Here is a 22,462-nt window from a genome sequence, read left to right on the forward strand (position 1 = left end):
CAGTGGTCATTAGTCCGTCAGGCAGTCCTGGCCCAAGGAGCAAACACTGTGATGTGCCCTCCAAAACCTAATCTCTTTTCCTCTTGGGCTTGCCACTGGATAACATCTCCTAGCCCTTCTTGTGGGGCGACCCCTTGACTGAGCTCTGGCCAAGAGAATTCGAGCAGAAGCGCTAACGCCATGTCCAGGAGCTTCCTTTCCTGCCCCTTGGCCGGCAGGGTGGAGGGGACCACAAGGACCTGCAGGAGACCAGAGCTTCAAGAGGGAAAAGACCTGGTCTCCAGGAGACCAAGGCCACACCTCCGGGAACATCTGTACTAGAATACGCCGCGAGCAAGAAATCGACGCTGAGTTGGGTCAGTCTCATAGCATTTCGGTTTACCTGTTAAAGCTGCCGTGTCACCCGAACTAATACGGAAGTGGGTACCCTGCAGTCGGGGTGCTACCATAGCAACGGCCTAAAATACATGGCACCTGCTTGGGAGGCAGGCAGCTGCCAGGGAGGAAATTGATCTCGGCGGCTGGGAGGATGGAGATCGAGGGGACATGGGCAGAATATACGATAAAACGTAGCCCTACGGTTACGTGGGAGGGGGCCCCGTGCCTTCTGAGCCTGCAGCCCGAGGGAAAGTGGCCGGACACTGCAGTGGGGCTGCTGCTCCTCGGTGACCTCAGCAAAGTTGTTTTTTGGTTTTTGTTTGTTTGTTTGTTTGATAGAGAGCCTTCGGCTCAGGTCATGATCTCAGGATCCTGGGATCAAGCACTGCATTGGGTTCTCTGCTCAGTAGGGCGCCTGCTTCCCCCCCCTCTCTGCCTGCCTCTCTGCCTACTTGTGACCTCTCTCTCTGTCAAATAAATAAATAAAATCTTAAAAAAAAAAAAAAAAGGAAGAAGAAGAGAGGAGCCCAGGCAAGAACCTTTGTGTGGGTTTCACACAAAGGAAGAAGGGAACAGAGAGGGTCTAGAGACTGAGGGCCCCACAGGCTTGAGAAATCACTGTTTCTGGACTGTTTCTGGACTCCAAACAGGAAGAGTTCTGCTGTGGGCAGAAATGAGGGGTACCTCTTCCAGCCCAGCCCGTACAAATTTCCCATGCATAATCCTTGCTGTCTTTCCTCACCCACTGGCTGATTGGAGAGGGCTCTGAGGACCAACAGGGGCAAAGCCCCAACAAGGAGCAGGCTTGGTCCCCGAGTGACCACAGAGAAGATCCCCAGGGACATGAGTGAAAAGTAACTTTTATTATTTTATGTCACTAAGATTCAGGGTTTATGACAATAGGTGATTTTATCTTAAAGGATACAGTTCTCTGTCGTTAACAGAGAGAAGAGGAACTCCCACGGAAAGAGGTGGTCCGAGGGCTGACGGGCCGGAATGACTCTCGGGGGTCAGCAGATTGCGGGCCCCCCCAGATACCTGTTACGGCAAACAAAGTTTTATTGGCATACGGCCATACACTTTGGTTACAGGGAGTCTGTGAGGGCGTCTGTGAGGGCGTCTGTGAAGGCGTCTGCATCACGATGGGGCAGAGCCCAGCAGCTGTGACAGAGACAGAGACGTTATAGCCCACAAAGCTGAAGCTATCAACTCTCTGGCCCTTTACAGAAAAAAAGTTTGCCTGACCGTTGTTGCATAACCTCGCAAATCCCTATGGCTGGTTTCAGGCCTCCTGGTAGACTGGGGTTAATAAGGCAATGGAAATACTGGAGTCCCTCAGCATCCCTGGGGGAAGGTTTCTAAAAATGCAGATTCCCTGGCCCCATTCCCAGAGGCTATGACTCAGCATGGCTGTAACTTTAACAAACAGCCGGGATTCGGATGCAGGTGGTCCACAGACAGTGTTGTGAACAATACTGCCCTTCCAGATGATTCTGGAATCCCCGGGAAAACCCATCAGCCATGCTGCAGCACTTTCATCAGGAGGGACAAGGCCGTGTTTGTTTTCAGGGGAGGACGTGTGATATGGCCCTTACGCGCGTGTGACCATCACAGATGCATAAGTTGTTAACCTCTCTGGGCAGTGGTTCCCTCCTGTATGAAATGTGGCTCATAGTATCGCCTACTTAACAGGGTTAGAAAGGATAAATTAGAACAAATAAAAGTTTCTTTTAAGCACAAGTTCTGTCCCATAAAAACTCCTCAATGCGTGTTAGCTGTTGTATTATGGCTCTTATTAGTGGGATGAGTTCTCAGGTTGTTAGAGCCCTGGGAAGGGACATTCGACATAAACAATTATCCGCTCTGTAGAGAGTTTTAAATAAGACATCAGACCCCCACAGAAGAAGAGGAGGTTTGGGGCCAAGTGCAGCCTCGCAGCTCAGCATCACGTCTCCTCCCTCGCAGGGCTGCCCTTGCAGTGTGACCCCACCTAGAGAGTACTTGGGACCCAAGAGCTTGTCACCAGCACAAGGCAGGTGCAAAAAAGAACCGGAGAGTTCGAGTTCCTCACTCCCATGCAATGTGTTCTGGGCTTTAAATATAAACGGTGTTTTAGCAAATTAATGTGTGAGGATGCTGGGTCACGCCTTGCAAGTAGGCACAGAGCTGAGGGCTTTCGTGTTACGTCTCCAAGTAAGGCCAGGGAGGAAAGCAAAGACTTCCAGCCCCGCAAAGAGGCTAGAAAAAAATTACCGTTATATAAACCAGGTTCCCGGAAAGCAGGACAATCCCCTCCAGAGAGTCAGACTAAATAAGGAAAGAAAGGAAGCTGACACTCGGGGATACGGGTCCCTTACTTGACTGACCTGGAGATTAGTGATTCCCCCTGATGACCAGCCAGACCCCACTAATCCAGGCCCCTGTCACTTCCAGTCCTTCTGGAACAGTTAACGGCCACAGCGAGTGTGGGGACTCTTCCTGGGTCAGCTGATAGCATTTGTGAAAAGCGACAGGCAGATTTTCAGAAGCCCACTGACTAGCAGAGTTCAATGTCAAGAGGCCTCAGCCCTCTTGATCAGCAGAGAGTAAGAGACGGAAGGGAGAGATCCCCCGGTCTGAGGAACAGAGAAGCTAAACAATGAACCAGACTACAGATTTCCACCTAAACGGAGCCTGAGCCTCTGAACACCAGGAACCAGAACAGCTTGGACCAGTTGTCTCTTCCGAAGGTAAGGGACACCTGAAAAGCAGAGATGTGATCATACAGTGATTTCCAAAGATGAAATGGAAGAATTTTGTCCTCTTCTGAAGACAGTTCAGATACAAGGAAGGAAGAAGTCAGCAGGCAGATTTGTAGAGTGTAAGAAGCCCTGGAAATCAGGGCCCCTTGGTTCTTGCTTCGGACAGCTCTCTGTCCCCTATCCCGTTTCTGGGGCTGGGGTGTCACATGTTCCTTGACCAGGATCTTCAGCATACCCTTAGCACGACCCCCCAGCCATCAGGCAGTCAGACAGGACTTGGAGCTCAGCTCTCTGGCACACCAGCTCTGTGACCTCAGGCAAGTTACTTCCCCTCTCTGAGCCTCCTTCCTCGCCTGTAACATGGGCTGAAATAATATCCATCTCCATGGGAAGATAGAAAGACACCATAACGTGCTTAGTACAGCACCAGACACATAGTAGCCACTAAATAAATGTTGGTTATTCCAACGTCCAGGGACCTTATCTGTCATGGTCATCACTATGCCTTGTGTGTCTTACAGAGTGGTTCATAGCCGACTGCTCAGTAAACGCTGGTTGGATCAATGAATCATTAAGCGACAACGTATGTTCACTTTTGCTCTGCTTATACTCAGGTGGCTCCTGCCTCCTCCTCATTCCCCTTCCTCACCCCCGACCTGCCGTTAGATTTTCTGACAACCTCTGGATGCATCTGATGTTATTCACTAAGACACCCTTTTCACCTGAATCCTCTTTCTCCAACTTTCTGGAACATCTTCCTCCAACAGTATTTATGTATCCACTGAGTTTCCGACAAAGACATGTCTTTGGAATTCACCTGGTTCTCTACTATAATTCAAGCCTTCTGGCAATTCCCTGCAAAGTTCCTATCGATAACGATCCCTACCAGCGCCTCTGAAATTCTCTCTCTACATAAAAAACAGCAACCCTACCAAACGCTGGCAAGGATCAGAGTAGCCAGACCCTTCACACATCTCGGTGGGAATGGAAAATGAGAAGCTAAGCCTCTTTGGAAAACAGTTTGGCAGTGACTTAGAAAATTAAACATGCAGTTACCCATATGACCCAGTAATCACACTCTTGGGCATTTATCCCAGAGAAATGAAAATGGATAGTCACAAAATTCTGTACACAAATGCTTTGTAGCAGCTTTCTTTAGAATACCTCCAGGCTGGAAAAAAAATCCTAGAAGTCCTTGAAAGGATAAATGGTTAGGGTGCACCTAAGTGGTTCAGTTGGTCAAGCATCCAATTCTTGATTTTGGTCATGATCTCAGTGGTCACGAACTTAGGGTCGTGTGGGATCGATCCCTGCATCAGGCTCTGCACTCAGGGGGAAATCTGCATCTCTCCTTTCCCTCTCCCTCTGCCTCTATCTCAGTTCACACGTTCTCTAAAATAAATAAATAAATCCTTTTTAAAAGGGCAGGAGGCAAATGATTAAACAAACCATGGTATATCCAGCTCATGGGGGTATTGCTCAGTAATTAAAAGAACAGCTGATAAACCAACATTAATTTCCAGGGAATTATGGTGCGTGAAGAAGCCAATCCTAGAAGGTTACAGACTGTGCGACTCCATTTATCTCACATTCTTGAAATGACAAGACGGTAGGGAGGTGGGTGTGGCCATGAAGGGCTGCTTGGGGAGCGTGTGGTGAGGAAGTCATGCCCTGCCTGGCCTGTGGTGGTGGCTGAACAAACCCATAGGTGTGACGGGACTGAGTGTAAAACAGGAACTGAGGACCGGTAGGCTGTATCCACGATAACTTTCTGGCTGCGATACCACACACCACGGATGCAAGATGCTACTGTGGGGGAAGCTGGGTAGAGGGCACGAGGGATCTCTCTGTGTTCTTTCTTTCTTTAAAAGATTATTTATTTATTTATTTATTTGACAGACAGAGATCACAAGTAGGCAGAGAGGCAGGCAGAGGGAGAGGGGGAAGCAGGCTCCCTGCTGAGCAGAGAGCCTGATGCAGGACTCGATCCCAGGACCCTGGGATCATGACCTGAGCTGAAGGCAGAGGCTTTAATCCACTGAGCCACCCAGGCGCCCCTCTTTCTTTTTTTTAAAGTAAGCTCTATGTCCAACGTGGGGCTTGAACTCACGGCCCTGAGATTAAGAGTTGCACGTTCTTCTGACTGAGTCAGCCAGGCGCGCCTCTCTCCATCTTTTTCCAACTTCATATGAATTTATGATTCTCTCAAAATAAAAAGTTTCATTAAAAAAATTCGGGGCGCCTGGGTGGCTCAGTGGGTTAAGCCGCTGCCTTCAGCTCAGGTCATGATCTCGGGGTCCTGGGATCGAGTCCCGCATCGGGCTCTCTGCTTAGCAGGGAGCCTGCTTCCCTCTCTCTCTCTCTGCCTGCCTCTCCATCTACTTGTGATTTATCTCTGTCAAATAAATAAATAAAATCTTAAAAAAAAATTCTATCTTTCCCTCATTGAATAAATCATTCCTGAGCACATGTGAGGTACCAGGTACTGGGCTCAGGTACTAAATCTGAGATGTGTGGTTCCTGCTCTCACGGTGCTTACAGTTTGGGGGAAAACATCAGGACACGGGACTTCATGGGAACCAAAATATGGTGCGAGCAAAGCACACCTGTGTAGGGCAAAGACGGTAAATCAGAACAGCCTCTTTTTTCACCTCATGAGTAGCATATGCAATCTTCAGGTGTGGGTTCCCAGAGCAGAAGCCTGGGCGGGGGGTGGGGGTCTGTCCTGCTTTTCACAGCTCAAGATCCATCATCCAGAAAGCGGAGAACCATGACCTATGAGAGGATTCCTGCCAATGTAAGGTCTATGCATCTGCTCTTCCCCTTCCCCACTGTTCAATGACCTGAGCTTCCCTTTTCCTATGAGGTCAAGACTGGAGAACTTTTCAGCTCCGAGGATAATTTGCCCCCAGGAGGCCCTTACAGACATGATCACCAAGTGTTAACATAGAAAATGGTTCAAGGGAAAAAAAAATCAACAGATAACACATGTTGCTGCATACCTCCCTTGATTACCTGCAGATTTTGCTGCTTTGGGGAAAGGCCTCCAAGGTCTGTCTCCCCAGGTCTTTAGAGTTTTTCCAGTCAGGTGTGCAAGATCTGCCTCTGGCTGTACCCAGGCCCTAAAGGGAGGCATGCTATCCATAGCGGGCACTTTGGAACAGTCCCCCGCTGCCAAGAACCCTAGAGAATACCCAGGTCATTCTCACGCTTGTGACTCAGAATAATGTGGTCCTTGGACCTGAGCCAGGGAGAAATGCAGACTCTCAGGCTCTACCCCAGACCTAATGCAACACATAGCATGAGCCCCTAAGGATTCACATGCCTGTTGAACTTGGGGAAGCACTGATTCTAGATCCTGGTTCTCAAACCTAGCTATAATCAGAATCATGTGGATTTTTTTCTCTAATCTATTTTATGATGAACTATCTCAAGACAGAGAGAAACAACAAGAGGAACATTACAGACAGACTTGAAACCCCTGGGTGCCTCGCTTTGATCCCACCGTCATTTCTCTCTCCCCTAAAATAATCACTAAATAATTAGGTTTATACTTCCTGCTCATATTTTTGTATTTGTGCTGTGAGCTTATCCATAAACAATATGGGATATTATTTAGCATGTTTTAAAATTTTATACAAATATCATTACTACACATGTCTTCCGGCAGCTCATTTCTCTGGATGAACAATTTGTTGTTGGGATTTGCACACGTTGGTACCCGTTAGCTCGGACTCATTCACATATACTGCCGTTGAGCAGCCTTCTGGCTTACTGAGCCACTGTTCTTCCAATCTCCTTCTGTTGGACATTTCGATTGCTTCCAGTTTTATTATTTATTTATTTATCTTTAAAGATTTTATTTATTTATTTGTCAGAAAGAGAGAGAGAGAAAGCACACAAGCAGGCAGAGAGGCAAGCAGAGGCAGAGAGAGGCAGGCTCCCTGCCGAGCAAGGAGCCCGATGTGGGGCTTGATCCCAGGACCCTGGGATCATGACCTGAGCCGAAGGCAGTGGCTTTAACCCACTAAGCCACCCAGGTGTCCCTGTTTCCAGTTTTTAAACAGTGCTGTAACCAACATCCTTTTATATCTCTCCTCTGGTACAGTGGCAGTCATGTCCCCAGATGACACACCCAGGAGTGAAACTGCTGGGTCATAGGTGCATCTTTATTTTTTCTACGCACTGCAGATTTGTTTCCAAAGTGAGTGGAGCCATTTACTCTCCCAGCTGCAGCCCGGGAGTCATGGGGGCTCCGTTTCCTCGTTAACACTTGCTGTTGATGGAAGCTGGTTTGGGCCAGTCTGAAGGACAGGAAATAGTGTCTCACTGAGGTGTGGCTTCTATCTGCACTCTCCTGATAACACAAGAGCTGGGACATCTCTCCTTTTGCTTACTGGACACGAGGGCTAGCTGTTCTGGGATTTACCTCTTCCTGCTTCTTCACCCACTCCCTTTCTGTAGGCTGCTGGTCTTTTCCTAATTGATTTATAAGAATTATTAGGATGTTCTGAATATCAACTCTTTCTGGTTAACAAATCACAGATGTCTTCTTCGAAAAAGCGGTTTTTCTTTTAAAAATCTGCTCCCGGTATCTTTGATCATGCGGGAATTTAAAAATTCGAATATAAACATTTTCAATCTTTTCCTTTCTGATCTTTGTTCTTCTGACTTAAGAAATCCTTCCCCAACACAACATCTGTCTCCTGTTGTCCCCTGCAGAAGTTTGAGTTTGCTTAAAAAAATTGCATCTAAATATATGGATGCCCAGTCCCCACCCCAAACCTTCTCCATCAGAATCTTCAGGAGTGGGATCTAAGCTCCTGTAGTTTTTGTTGTTGTTGTTTCCTTTAAGATTATTTATTTATTTATTTATTTGACAGAGAGATAGAGCACAAGTAGGCAGAGCAGCAGGCAGAGGGAGAGGGAGAAGCAGGCTCAGGAGGGAGCCTGATGTGGGCTCAATCCCAGGACCCTGGGATCATGACCTGAGCCAAAGGCAGATGCTTAACTGACTGAGCCATCCAGGCACCCCTAAGCACCTGTATTTTTTTTTTTTTAAGATTTTATTTATTTATTTGACAGAGAGAGATCACAAGTAGACAGAGAGGCAGGCAGAGAGAGAGAGAGGCAAGCAGGCTCCCTGCTGAGCAGAGAGCCCGATGCGGGACTCGATCCCAGGACGCTGAGATCATGACCTGAGCCGAAGGCAGCGGCTTAACCCACTGAGCCACCCAGGCGCCCCAGCACCTGTATTTTTTAAAAAATATTTTATTTATTTGTCTGACAGAGATCACAAGTAGGCAGAGAGGCAGGCAGAGAGAAAGAAGGGGGAAGCAGGCTTCCCGCTGAGCAGAGAGCCTGATGTGGGGCTCGATCCCAGGACCCTGAGATCATTACCTGAGCAGAAGGCAGAGGCTTAACCCACTGAGCCACCCAGGCGCCCCAGCACCTGTATTTTTAACCAAAATAAATTCCAAAGGTGACCTGAGAAATGCTGGCAGACCCATTTCCTATCCACTGGATGATGCATAGGGAAGGCATCTCCTCTACAGAACCCCATAGAAACAGTCGCCCCTGCCTCTTTCACTGGCTCATTCTTTCTCTTTTTGTTCCCAAACGTGAAGCGCTCCCTGCAGTCCATCTTTTGAAGGACTTGTGCACTTTTATGGCATCATTATTACTGACAAATCCCAAATTTACACTTTGGGGCTTGCCATATGCTCAGTTACCTTTCTTGCTCCTCCCAGAAGTGCCAGGAGGTAAGTGTGGTTTTTCGGAAACTGATCCAACAATGTGGTTTTCTAGCTTCTGCCAGCACTCAATTATTCTCACAGTCTCCAGGCTATGGAATGAATCACCGTTGACTTCTCCCTCCCGAGCTCTATGGTCTGTCCCGGTCCATCGCCGGTGATCGGCCCCCATCCTCAGCCAGCCCGGTGTGTCCACCTGACAGGTCCTCATGGTCTGAATCCCAGACGCCAACAACGGCCTCATAAGTCTTCCTGTCACCTTGTCATCCAGTCTCAGGGTGGAAGAGACTTCCAGCTCCACAGACTTCCAGACCACCTGGCGTCTAACCTATTACCTGCGACTGTGTATTCTCTACCAGATACTTGAGAAAGAGCTACCCAGTCTGTCCTTACACACCATCAGTGATCACAAACACAGGACGCCCCAAGGCCCTCCATTCAGGCTCCAGGAGTGAATTAAAGTCCATCACACCTGGATTTCCACCAGCTGGTCCTACATCTTCACCCTCTTCTTCTTCTTCAATTTCTTTAACATCCAATACCACCCCCAACCCCCACCACTGTGGGGTCGGGCATGCTCCCCTCCCCGCCTGAGCACTTCAGCCACTCTGCCTTTCTTCCTTTGGCTCATGAGCAGCATCTGGGCTTCTCATCTTAGGACCTAGACTGCGCTCTCCAAAGTCTTTCTTCTTCCTGGCCCATCCCCTGCTCCAGACTAGAAATTCTAAAGAAGGCGTTGGATTAACACCTGCCTCTCGCACTAGAGTATAAACGTCACAGGGGCGGGCTCTCCCTTGGTCTTGCTCCATGCACCTAACATAATACCTGGCACAGAGTCAGCTCTTAGTGGGGCTGTGCAATAATAAATGAACGAATGAGTGAAAACAAGCCAGCTCACTCTTTGGGGCCAAGTAAAACAAGTTACGTTCACTTCTATACGAGAGCCCTTCAAAGATCTGACGAGAACCGTCATGTCCCCTAGGGATATTTTTCTTTACAAGGGGCTCAGTTATGCAGGAGGGTAGGGTGAGTGAGACCATGTAGGGGGAACACAGAGGCTGCTTCAGAACTTTCTCTAGGACCAGGCCCAAGAGCACCCCCGTGTGCTCTCAATTTCACTGTCAGCTGCTGTTGGAAGCGAGCTCCATGAGATGGCATATTCATGAAATGTATTTTGAGTCAGACATAAGAATATTGTAAATGTTTGCCTCAGGTTAATATCAGAAACCTCATTTCCGAGATTAATACGATGCCAGTAATAGGAGCTAACAAAGGAAATGCGCCACGAGCCAACACAATGGAAGAACTGTGACCTCAGTCACTAGCCGCCAGTTCATCAAGTTCACATTTCCTGTGCCTGGCAGTTGGTGTCTTTCAATAAGCAGGTGATACGATTCAGTGCAAGTGACTGGCCCCATAACATTAAAAAGCGGATCAGGTGCAAAAAACAAGTGGATCAAGTTTAAGTGCCAAGTAAGATCTGTACAGTTCATTGCATGTAAATTACAGCACAAAAAAATTCTTTAAAAATGTCATACAGAGAAAACACAGAACCCTGACCTTAAACTTAAATAAATATCTGTATGAATAGAGAAATTATGCATGTGGAAGTTCTGCCTATATTTACTTAGCCCTGTGTAGCCCACCGTTACTTCACTGCTTGATAACTCCTTCGTGAATCCTCAGTTCTACAACTGTAAAATGAGGCCTGAATAAGGAATTAATTCAACAGATACTGATGACCGTGGTACCTTCCTCATACGGCTGTTGGGTTAAGGAGGAAACACATATGAAGAAGCCCTTAGCACGATTTCTAGTTTGAACCCAGTAACTATTGGAATAAACAGAAGTTGGGTGCCTGAGTGGCTCAGTGGGTTAAGCCTCTGCCTTTGGCTCAGGGTCCTGGGATCGAGCCCCACATGGGGCTCTCTGCTCAGCAGGGGTCCTGCTTCCCCTCCGCCTCTCTGCCTGCTTTACTGTCTACTTGTGACCTCTGTCTGTCAAATAAATAAATAAATAAAGTCTTAAAAAAAAAAAAAGGAATAAACTGAAGTTGTGTTCCACACCTCTCATTAAGAAGATGTGTATGTATGCTTGGTAAGAACATGGGAAGAACAACACAAAGAAAAAAAGTCTCTTTGTGACAAGCTAGAATTTGTTGTAATCTAAAATTTTCATACTGGGTGCCTGGGTGGCTCAGTTGTTAAAAGTCTGCCTTTGGCTCAGGTCGTGACACCAGGGTCCTGGGATTGAACCCCTCAATGGGGGGGGGGGTCCCTGCTCAGCAGGAGGCCTGCTTCTCCCTCTCCCTCTGCTGCTCCCCCTGCTTGCGCTCTCTCTCTCTCTCTGTGTCTCTCACTGTTGAATGAATGAATGAATGAATAAATAAATAAATAAATAAACTTTTCACATTTTAGGAGCATCAGGGAGGAAAAATTTTTTCCCTCTGCTGTCTCAGGTTCTTCACCAGAGGCCTGTGAATTAACCACACATCTAGCTTAACGAAGCTAGATCAACAGAAGTCAAGGCATACAAGTTTAATTTTTAATTTTACATGCACAAAGGCACCACGGAGGAGAAACCCCTCCCAAAAGCAATCAGACTCAGGGGTTTATATACCCTTTTAACAAAGGGCAACAAATTGGGAGAAGTGACTAAACAAAAGAAGGATTTGAGGCTTCTAGGAGTGCAAATCGTGGTATGAGAAGTACGTGAGCAAAACTAACGGCAGATACAAGTTCCTGAGTAAGGCTTATTTATGCAAACCCATCTTGGTTCCTCCTCTGTTTCTGGGGATAAGGGTTGTTGTTCTCCACTAGGTACAGGAGAAGAGAGGGGGAACCTTTACAAAAGGAAATTTATGACCTGCTTTTAAGTAGATGGGGGCGGGCAGAGAGTCCTTCCTGTGTGTTTTTTCTGCATTGCCTTCAGCTCAAACTAATCTTTGTGCCAAAGTAGCATATTTTGGGGTGGCACATCTGGTCCCCTTCATAGCCCATGCCAATATGTGAAAAACCCTTATTCTCAAGCATAGAAATAAATACTGGAACCAATTGAATTTTACCTTGAAGTGACCTGGGAGAGGGAAGCAGGGAGGCCCAGGCTACATTTTAAATGATCTCTGTTTTCTCCTTCTAATTTTCTGGACCAATTTAGGTCTACTCCACGCTTATCTGTGTGCAGTGTTCCTGCAGGCACATTCAGACCACATAGCAGAAGAAAAGCAGCTTACTTTGTGCTTTTAAGGTCAAACTATTTTTCTGAAAGGCTTTCGAAAATGTTGACTTCACTAAGCTGCTCTGATTCTGAGATAGTCTACGAAAATGAGACTGTGAAGCCAAGGGTAAGAAAGAGCTTTAAAGAAAGTGAAGAAACAGATAACCCAAACTTACAGAAATGTAGGAGGCAAAATATTTTAATAAGAACATTTATCACTATAGGAGATGACAAGAAAACGAGTCTGCTTCCAAGGCCAAAATGGGACTTTTAAAAATGAGTGTTAGCTAGACGAATTTAGGGCAGGGCAGCCAAAACTATTTCTTTTTGCTCCGTAAGAGCAACGATTAAAAAGAATAATATTATCGAGTCACTATTTATAGTGTGTCCTTATAGTGTTCTGCGCTGTACTTTGAGATGAGGTGAGCACCAAAAATGGGTTCCTGGCCCTTGAGGACTATAAAATTTGAAAGAATAGAAAACACGAATAGTCAGAGGAATACAATTCTTGGCAGTGGCATAACCTCCTTAGGAAACCTGATGGCTTTTAGCTGTTCTTCTCCAGGGGCTATTGAGCTCCTGTGGTGACCAGCACACACCATGGGCAGGTTCAGCTCCTGGGAAAGGGCCAGGATGTCCTGGCAGAGTGAGACCATACTCCTCCTGGTTCTCAGATCACACAAAGCAGCGATACAATTTTCAACTTGATGCTTGAACTCCTTTTGATTCAGGCCACCGCCCTTCCTAGGGACCGCCCTGCTCCTGTGCCTTCAAATACCACCTCTGAGCTAATAATCCGCCCCCCCAACCCCAAGCTCCAATTTGGATCCTTCTCTCCAACTGCACACTTGGACTAAGGGTGGACTCTAGTTCCACGGATAGCCGCGTGGCCCCGGACCAGACTCACACCGACTCCTGCGTGCGGCTCAGCCCACTGTCCTCTTTTCCTCGGTCAGTCCCTCCAGGCACAAGGTTCAAGGCGATCACCCAGGTCTGCCCTCATATCCAGCATCCGGAGGGTCGCCCGGTGCCATTCCTGCTGCCTGCACAGTGTTGCTTCTCAAAGTTGTGGGTCTGTATCCGTGCACTTGCATTTTGTTCTTTGAAGAGAGAACATACTCCCTTGGTTCAAAACCCAGAGCCTAGAAAGTTGTACAGGGAAAGCCTCCCTTTTTCTTGCCCCCCCTCAGTCCCCCGTTTCCTCTTATATTCTCTAAGAGACGCTGAGTCACTGACAAAGAAAAATGCAAGTTTCCTTTTCCCTTTTCCCCAAACAAACAGTAGCATGCAATACACAATTCTACTCCTTGTTTTTGTTATTTTTTCATTTAGTGTATCTTGGAGATCTTTCCAGATCAGTACCTGAAAAGCTCCAGTATTCTTTCTTATGGCCACAAAGCACTCCACTGAGTGGATGCATCATATTTTATTTAACTGACTCCCTTTAGGTAATGGTTTTCAATCTTCTGCTACTGCCAACACTGCCGCAGCACCCAGGCTTGTCTGTCAGTTTGCACCCGTGGGCGCGCGTAGAATTCCACGGTGTCAACCAGTCCCTCGAGGCCCCTCTCTTCTCCGCTTCCATGTTCTCTGAGTTTGTCAGACCCTCGTCACTGCAGACAGAAGCCTCCTAGCTGGCACCTCTGCTCTATCACCCTTCAAACTTGATGCCAAACAAGTATTTCGTGAGCATTTTCTATGTGCCCCATGCTCCGTTAAGACCGGGAATAATGAGCAAAGCAAACCAAACCAGACTCTCACTGATCCTTGCCTGTCTCACCATCGTGGGAGCTGTGGGAGCTTATCCGTAAACCAGAAAGCTCTCTTCTCCATGTTTGGAATCGGTTAAAACTTAGGGACAAGAGTCAGGCAAATGGAAATCAAGTATCAACTGCCTCCCTGTCAGAAGCTCCCTGGCAAATGTGGCTGAGCCTGACGGCCAAAGGGGCTTCGTGTCAGTCCCCCAGCCCTCCTGGTCAGAGTGTGGAAGAGGCCACTTAAGGGCTACTTGCCTGGATGGTCGTCAGGGGAGCTGCTGTCTCGGGACCGTCGAGCTCCAACAGGGGAGACTGAGGCAGGCAGGCCTCTACGCCTGTCTCCGGAGGACTCGGGTGTGTTCTTCCGTATGGAAACAAGACGGGAGATAACACCCAAGCTCTGTGCGCAACCACATCCCAAGGGTGAGAAGGGGACAGGAGAGAGGGACAAGTCAGCGGGCCAACCCCTTCCTCCATGCAAGCGGAGCAAAGGACAGGGGGACAGAATTTCCCCCAGCTGGAGACCAAAAAGCTTACTTTCTAGCCCTGTGTCTAGCCCTTCATTCAGGAACAAACTAGGTTTTTTCAAGGACTTTGGAAACTGTTTTAAAAATGTCCAAGTACAAAACTGCCTGATATTTGTATGATCCCTTGAAGACAAACTCTTCCAAATACATGCCAACTTTCCTCAAAAGATCAAAAAGTAAACGACTGCCAATTCAGCCTCGTGAGGGAAATGAAGTCTGAATTACCCGCTGTAAGAGATCCAACGTTTTGCTAGTATATTGTCACGAATCAGAGTAAAAGAGAATTAGCAGATAATTCAGAGGGGGTTAAAAACTTTTCAAACTTTCTTCCTTCCCCTTCCACCTGAAGTCCATTTAAGGCAGAATGGCCCTGAAAACCATCTTTCTAAGAGCGTTTCTGAGTTTTCCCCTAATGTACTGAACACATCGCAGAAGAAATGTTACCACATTTCCGGTTGGTAATGGTGCCGAAACAAGGTTATGAGTCGGGAGAAGTGACTCTGGAAGAAGACTCTGCAGTCTTGAGCTTGGCCTCCTGCCTGCCCCCGTCCCCAAGGGAAATGGCCTTATTGTCACAGGTGCTCCACACCTGTCTGATCAGCACATTCGGTTGTCGGACTGCAGCTCCCTCTGCAGAGCTCTGGTTGCACCAGACCATGAGCCAGCCGCCTGCATCCCACCACAAGGGATTCCAAACAAATAGGTTCCATGAGCCCTATTTTTAAAAAAAAAAAAAACTTCCTAAGTTATTTTTGTGATCAGTTACAGAACACTCCACATCTTGAAATCTCTCCAGTGGCTTCCATGACCCATCTGAATCCTGTTCTCCTACCTCCTGACACCTTTCCTTCTCCAAGGCTGCTCTGCTCACCAGGGCAAACAAGAACCAGCACTTCTGCCCCTCGTAACCTACTCACTCACAAAACCAGGTGTGGACGCATGGCCCAGACGTTCCCCATGGTTCTTCTAATGAATGGGAAAGATTTTTCCTCTCAAGTTTCGTGCTCCCTGAGATGTCACTCATTACATGGTGACAACTCATGGACAGTAGGAGACAAGGAGGCCAGCAGAGAAGCAGGGCTAAGGATTCGGAGGACGTGGGAGTGAGAGAGAAATGGACTGGCCTAGCCGCCCTTGTGTCCTCGGATCCAGCCATCCCTGAGGCCAGATCCGCTCCTTTCCTTAGTTTGGTTAGGTGAACCCAGGCAGTTTCCTTTTTTTAGCCTGAACTACTCTGAGTTGGATTTATTTAACTTGTAACCAAGAAGATGCAGCCTGGTCCATCTCTTCTCTGGCTCCTAGCCTTGTTGCTGTATGCAGCTGTGAAGTTAACTTTGCCAAAGCAAGGCTCAAACCAACACCTGGGCATCTCATACAACACTCGGAGGGTCCCCGTGGCCCAGGGATTAAGTACAACATCTTTTACAACATGCCCCTCAATCTGACTTCCAGACTTCCTACTACTGCCCCACATGAGAGGCAAACCAAAATCTGGCCATCTAGAACATCCTCCTCCCCATCTCTGCCTGTTAAAAGGTAGTCCCGAAAATGAAAAGAAAGGGAGGCATTCCTTTTTCAAGGTCCACTTCATGTTACCATCTCTGAAAAGACTTTCCTAAGCATCTTTTGTCCCAGAGATGTAACTGGACCCCTTTTTAGCACTGATGGCATTTATCTAATGATCTTTGTCTTATTCTATCTTGGACTTTGCACTGTCTCATCTCAGGGCCCGCTCATTAATGGCAAGACCAGCCACTCAGCTGCCCACGTCAAAACTCCGAGGGTCACTTACTCACCCCACCGCCCACACATGTTCCACTCTAATCTTCCTCGCTAATATCTCTTGAATCAATCCCCATGGTTCTTGCCACTCATTAGAACGCTTGTATCTCTGCATCGGCCACTCTAATAGGTCCCCTGCACCAGCCTTATCCTGCGGCAACTCAGCTGCCCACTGACACCAGTTATTTTCCAATTAGCAAATCTGATCATGCTATGGCCCAGCATACAGACTCAAAAGCAAATTTCTTAGTGGGTGGTTAAGGCCTCCCACTCCCCAGTGGTTAAGTAGGCTTCTGTCTACCTTCCCAGGCTCACCACCCACCCCTCCTCAAGCAGCACTGGCCAAAGGAGACTGTTCACAGTTCTCTAAACAGAGTGCTTTGATGCTGCTGGCCTTTGCACATATGGTCACCTCTGTCTGGGAAGTCCTCTCCCACCGCTGCCTGGTAAAGCTCTATTCCTTGGGTAATCCCTCCACTGGGAAATCTCCTGGCACTGCCCTAGGGAACAGCACTTTCCTCAGCCCCCTTCATCTTGAAGGAGAGGCTTTCTCAGCATCCCCAGTGCCTAGCAAGGGTTCAGCAGAGCACACAGATGCTCAGTGAATTGTCTGATATCAGAATCTGTCCAGATTGGTGTCCCGCAAGATACTATTATTATATTCTTCACTTGAACAAGTATGCATACACACACACACACACACACACACACACACACACATACATATACCAAGAAGCCTTGTGGACGCCTACACTGCATAAACACTTTGCTCCTGATTGCATGGCTGAGCACCCTGAGGTTAGCAGATCTGCACTGGAGCTAGACAAATCTAGGTTCAAAATCCCTGCTCTGTCACTTACAGGCTTTCTTGGACATGTCTCAACCCTTCTGGACTTCAGTTCCCTTATCTGTAAAATGGAGCTAACAGTAGCCACCTCATCGGGTTTTTCATGAAAACCAAATGAGAAAACGCATTTAGAATCTTTGCACACGTGCCTGGTACACAGGAGATCAATAAATATTGCTGAATGAATGAGTTAATGAATGAATGAGCGGCCTACAGAATGGCAGCGGTTCTTGCGGACACATCTTTCTAGCCCGTTTTCCAGAGGGAATCCAACATCAGACTCCTGGTAAAATCAGTTTCAAGTCCAGCCCCTGAGTCTGGCTGGGGTCCAGTCCTCGATCCGGACTCGGTTCACTAACCCCTTCTCCCTGCAGCCCAGCCAGCCGGGCGGCCGCCAATCACCACAGCCTGGGCCCACCCTTAACCAGACAAATTACCAATAGGGCCTTCCAGATGCCAATTTCGTTGCTTCCCCTGCATCTCATAGGCTCTCCCGCAGACTGCGCCATGCGCGCAGAGCACTGCGGGACTTGTAGTCTAGGAAAGAGGCGGCACCAGAAGTGCCTACTGTGGACCAGCTCCCGCTGGGAGCTCGGGAGGACTGCAAAGGGTCATCCTCTCACCCTCGGTGGATGGCGCCCCTGTCTTACTGTCTTACTGCCCTTCTTGGCCAGCGACAGGATCATTCTGCCCAGATAACTCAGTATTTACTGAAATTTTAGGTTTCAGTTTCAGATTAAATCTCCTATTCTCATTAAAGGGCCATTTATGGAAGGTGCGGTGGTCACTCTGAAAAGCCCTCCAAGAATCCACGATGGAACTGGCAATCATGAATTTTTCAAAATGATTTGAACCTTGTGCATTTTTTTTTAAGATTTTATTTATTTATTTGACAGAAAGAGAGATCACAAGTAGACAGAGAGGCAGGCAGAGAGAGGGGGAAGCAGGCTCCCTGCTGATCAGAGAGCCCAATGCGGGGCTCGATCCCAGGACCCTGAGATCATGACCTGAGCTGAAGGCAGAGGCTTAACCCACTGAGCCACCCAGGCGCCCCTGAACCTTGTACTTTTTAAACTGCATCATCTCTTCATATCATAAAGGCTATCAAAGCCCTCCAATGCCTGAGTTGGAAAGTTCAGACCCCCTTGGCGAGGCGCAGGAGCTGCTTCTAACTTCTGTATTTATTTACCTCGGGTCGCCTTCGGGAAAGCAGCGGTTCTCAGCTTTGCGGCATGTGAGAAGCACCTGGGGAGCTTTATAAGGGCCTGGTGTTTGTGTCTCACCCCAGCACCTGGAATCTTGGAGGAATGACGCAGCTCCCTTGTTCTTAAAGCTCCCGGGGTTGATTCTCACGTGCAGTCAGCGTTGAGAACCACTGGTTTACACCTGTCGGCGCTGCTGAAACACACTTTTCATGGATCCTAGCCTTAGCTCTGCAGTTCCCTGTTTCAAGTGGTCTCTTCCCCTGCTCCTGTCCTGGCTACAGCTTATCCTACCAGGCTGATCTTGGCTGTTACCCCTTTCCTTCCCTGCGCTCCAACAGAGAACTTACTGCTGAAGCACTTTATACTGGGTTCTTTTCAAGCAGGACTGGAGTTATTTGGTGACCTATCTCCCTGGATAGGCCATAAGTTCCGTGAAGGCAAATACACGAAAGAGTCCATTTACCACCTTCAGAGCCACTGAATCGGAATGGGGGGGGGGCTGTCAGGTGATCCTGTCAGGTGATCATAGCCTCCAGCTATGAACTAGTTTCACAGAAGCACTGGGTACAGCAATATTTGTCACATTGAATCGATGAGGCATCTCATTTGTTCATAAGTCCATCATATTTTTGCACCTAGTTGCTTCCCTGGGGAACTAAGCTCCCTGTTTCGTATGGTCTTCATTCATTTATTCATTCATCCAGCAGATATTTTTGTACATCACAACAAAGGCCCGAGGAGTCAGGAGTAAACAGGAAACGCAGTTACCACTCTATGGGACTTGAGTCCCTATTAGTTATACTATCCTTATTATTATCACTTCCTCTAAATAATATTGGATTTTTTCCCCCTTGTAGATAGGATTTGTTATTCAAGGGTAAGTACACTGCCTTGTTCTCTTATATCCCCAAGATGCTGCTGGCACACAGAAGGCATTCTCTCAATGTTTATTGAATCAAGGCAACACATTTCATAGCACTTGTCACGATTTGTTAGTATGCATTTGCGTGATTCTTTGATGAAGGGCTATCGGTCCCATGAGCTGCAAATGCCCTGAAGACAGGAAATGAATCTATTGTGCTCACCATGCCTGACACAGGGCCTGGCCAGAGTGGGCCTCCGTGACTACTGCCAAGCAAATAAAGAAATACACGAGGAAGGGATCATGGAGAACAGAAAGGAAATCTCTGAACCAAACATTCACTGCCCTCTCCCCTCCCCATTCTCCCCGAAAAAGTAAAAAGTATTTTCTTCCTGAGCTCGAAGGGATTTCAGGATAGAGTGAACATGGGCCCCAAAAGATGATGTTTCTTCTACTTACTTACAGGTTGACCTGGGACTCTACTTCAGGGTCTTCTGTTGGCCATGACTGCAGAGGCTGGATGCCGAAGGACAGAGACGACTTGGCTTTCCATAGAAGGGTTTGCGCCATCTGACTCCGACAGGACCCCTTGCTCAGCGGATCCATCGGTGGGCCTGGAGGCTGAGGCGCCGAGCTGCAGCAGAAGGAGGTGGGAGAGGCACTGAGGGCAGAGAAGACGGATGGCCGGCCAGTCACCGGCCGATGCCGGCACTCCTACCTCGAGGCCAGCCCCATGAGGAAGTCGGGAGGAGCAAAGCCAAGGCCCTTCCAAGACCTGGACGCCCCCTCTCCCGAGACTGTGCAGAGCGGTACCCGCGCATGCTGTGGGGAAGGAAGGCGTGTGTCCCTGGGGCCCGAGCCATCCTGTCCCCTCCCTCTGTACTGAGCGACGTCATCCACAAAGTCAAGTGAGAGGGGTCCAAGGTAAAAAGAGGACCATTGAGCACTCAAGCCATCACAGACTCATTTAGGACGGAAACACTCATTCAGCAAGAGACAGGTCTCTCGGGAGTGCTTTTGGAGATGAGCTAGAGGGGGCACCTCCATCACTATGTGTGTCCAAGGGTGCGTGGATTTCTCTCCTTATTTCCAATTAAAATATGCAAGAAAAGCCGTCAAAAGGGCCTACACTGGCAACGACACTATAGACAGAAAGGACCAAACCGACCCTTCGAGACCAATGGCACATACAGTATGCGAGCAGCAAAGGCCTGGAGGATAAGTAAATAAGCTGCCTGTGAGAATAAACTGAGAAATGTGTTCCGGCAACCTGCCTGCTCCTTTCTCTGAGGACACAGTGAGGAAAGTGGCAGAGGTGGTTCTGGGATGAAGGAGCTGCTTCGTTGGGAACATGCAGCATCTCAGCTCTGGACTGGAATTATTTTCTGAGCCAATAAGCAGCCCCCCCTTCTTCCCTCACCCCCCCCAACTCTGCCTCCAGTGCCAGACAAATGAACAAACTAAATCCAGTTCCTTGCAAATGCAAAAACAGAAATCAAAAGCCATCTTTGAAGGCACTTTGGTCAAAAGGGACTCCTTAGAATGCCTTCTTTGTAAGGACCAGCTCAAGCGGTGTGATCCCGGAGGAGGAGGCACCTGCGGAGGGAACCACCATCCCGCCTCGGAGCTGGGTGCCAAGGGAAGGGAGTCTCCACCCACTCCCCAGCTGCTACTGTCTTCCCAGCTAGGCTGCGGGCAAGTTCCAAATGAAAAAAGTTCTCTGTTGCCAGGCCCGTCTGCCCTTCCTCTTTGAGCCTGACCCAACTTCCCCCCGGGGTCTGCTGTGGGCCCAGGAAGCCCCGTGCTGCATACCTGAGCCAGACTTCCCAGATCATCTCACCCTAGGATGGCTTGAGGCTACTGATCTCAGCAGCAACTGGATCCACCACAAAGGCTCAAGCTTTCCACACCTGACGGATGGCAAGAAGCCAGGTTCCTGGGGTGTTATCAGTTGTTCTCTACTTTGTGGACACCCCGTCTGCCCCAACCCCCCAAGTGTTCTGAAATCCAGGCTCCCTAGAGTTTGCGGCTGCCCTGGCAATCAACAGACCAACCACAAAGCAGGGCTTCTGGGTTAGAGATAACTTTTTGTTTCCTTTTAACCTTCTAGATTTTAAAAAAATTACTACTACTCCTAACAACAACCACAATACATGCAAAAAAATTATTAAGAAAGTGCTCCTAAAAAAAAAAGCCATAAGGGAGTGGAGGAAGCAGAGTGGGGATGTATGGTTTCTTTGCAGGCAGAGTCCCCTGGGGGGCAGCTCCGGTTTGGGTGAGCTGAGCTGTCCTGAGTGGCCACCTATGACAACAAGCAATGCATATGTGGGCAGAGAGAGGTGTGGAAACATGAAAATACACGCTGATTTCCAAGATTTAATACACGTGAAAAAAGATTTAGAACATTTCATTCAGAATTTCTATATCGATTACATGTTGAAGATAAAAGTCTAAGGAAATTAGAATTAATTTTAATGCGGCTACTAGGAAATGTAAAATCACCTACATAGCTCGCTTTATATGTTGGACAGTGTCCCTCCAGGCACACAGCCCGAGCCAAGGCGTGGAGTGCCATGGTGGGGTTGGGGGGCAAACCCCCAAGTACACATATACCCGGAGCAACTGCAGGGGAATGAGGGCTGGTGTGGGTGCCTGAGCCAAAGCGTGCCGAAGAGGGGAAGGGAGAGGCCGCCAGAAACGGTGAGAGGACCTGGGGGGGATGTGATGGGACCCCCAGCATCCTTACCTCCGCTCCCTTCCCACCGCCCGTTAACACAGCGGTGCGCTCCCCAGCGCTCTGTTCCCTACCTATCTGTGACGCTCCGTGTGACCTACGTCTGGAAACAGCGTGACATTCCATGACCTGCTTTCCTACCTAAACATAGTCTTAGACATCTCTGTACATCAGTCACTACAGGTACAACTTTTTTTTTTTCTTAAGTTTTATTTAAGTAATCTCTACACCCCACCTGGGCCTCGAGACCGAGTCGCGGGCTCTTCTGACTGAGCCACCTGGGCACCCCTACAGGTACAACTCTAGAACGAGAGAACCTTATGTGTTGCTTACATTTCACCTTTTCGCTTATTTTAATCTTTAAATACTTAGGTTATTTCATTGTCTTAGCACGTGATTCTCCAGCCCTTGAATCTTTAAAAGTTTGGTTAAACAGGGGCACCTGGGTGGCTCAGTGTGTTAGGCTACTGCCTTAGGCTCAGGTCATGATCCTGGGGTCCTGGGATGGAGCCCTGCATCGGGCTCCTTGCTCGGTGGGGAGCCTGTTTCTCCTCCCGGCCCCCTCCTGCCTCTCTGCCTACTTGTGATTTTTCTCTCTGTCAAATAAATAAATAAAATCTTAAAAAAAAAAAAAAAAGTCTGTTTAAACATACCTAAATC

At 48.2% G+C, this 22,462-nt stretch overlaps 1 protein-coding gene across 6 annotated transcripts in view; it reads right to left on the reverse strand.

Moving 5' to 3' along the window:
- The window catches only part of GARNL3 (GTPase activating Rap/RanGAP domain like 3), a 145,032-nt gene that overhangs the window by 109,582 nt on the left and 12,988 nt on the right, over positions 1 to 22,462 (reverse strand). For all 6 annotated transcript variants that reach the window (XM_032308484.1, XM_032308485.1, XM_032308486.1 and 3 more), the window contains exon 2: positions 19,532 to 19,702. In XM_032308484.1, coding sequence (XP_032164375.1) covers positions 19,532 to 19,674 — 143 coding nt within the window. In that variant the 5' untranslated portion in view covers positions 19,675 to 19,702. The remainder of the gene's footprint in view (positions 1 to 19,531; positions 19,703 to 22,462) is intronic.

This window comes from Mustela erminea, chromosome 12, assembly GCF_009829155.1.
Source record: "Mustela erminea isolate mMusErm1 chromosome 12, mMusErm1.Pri, whole genome shotgun sequence".
NCBI lineage: Eukaryota > Metazoa > Chordata > Mammalia > Carnivora > Mustelidae > Mustela > Mustela erminea.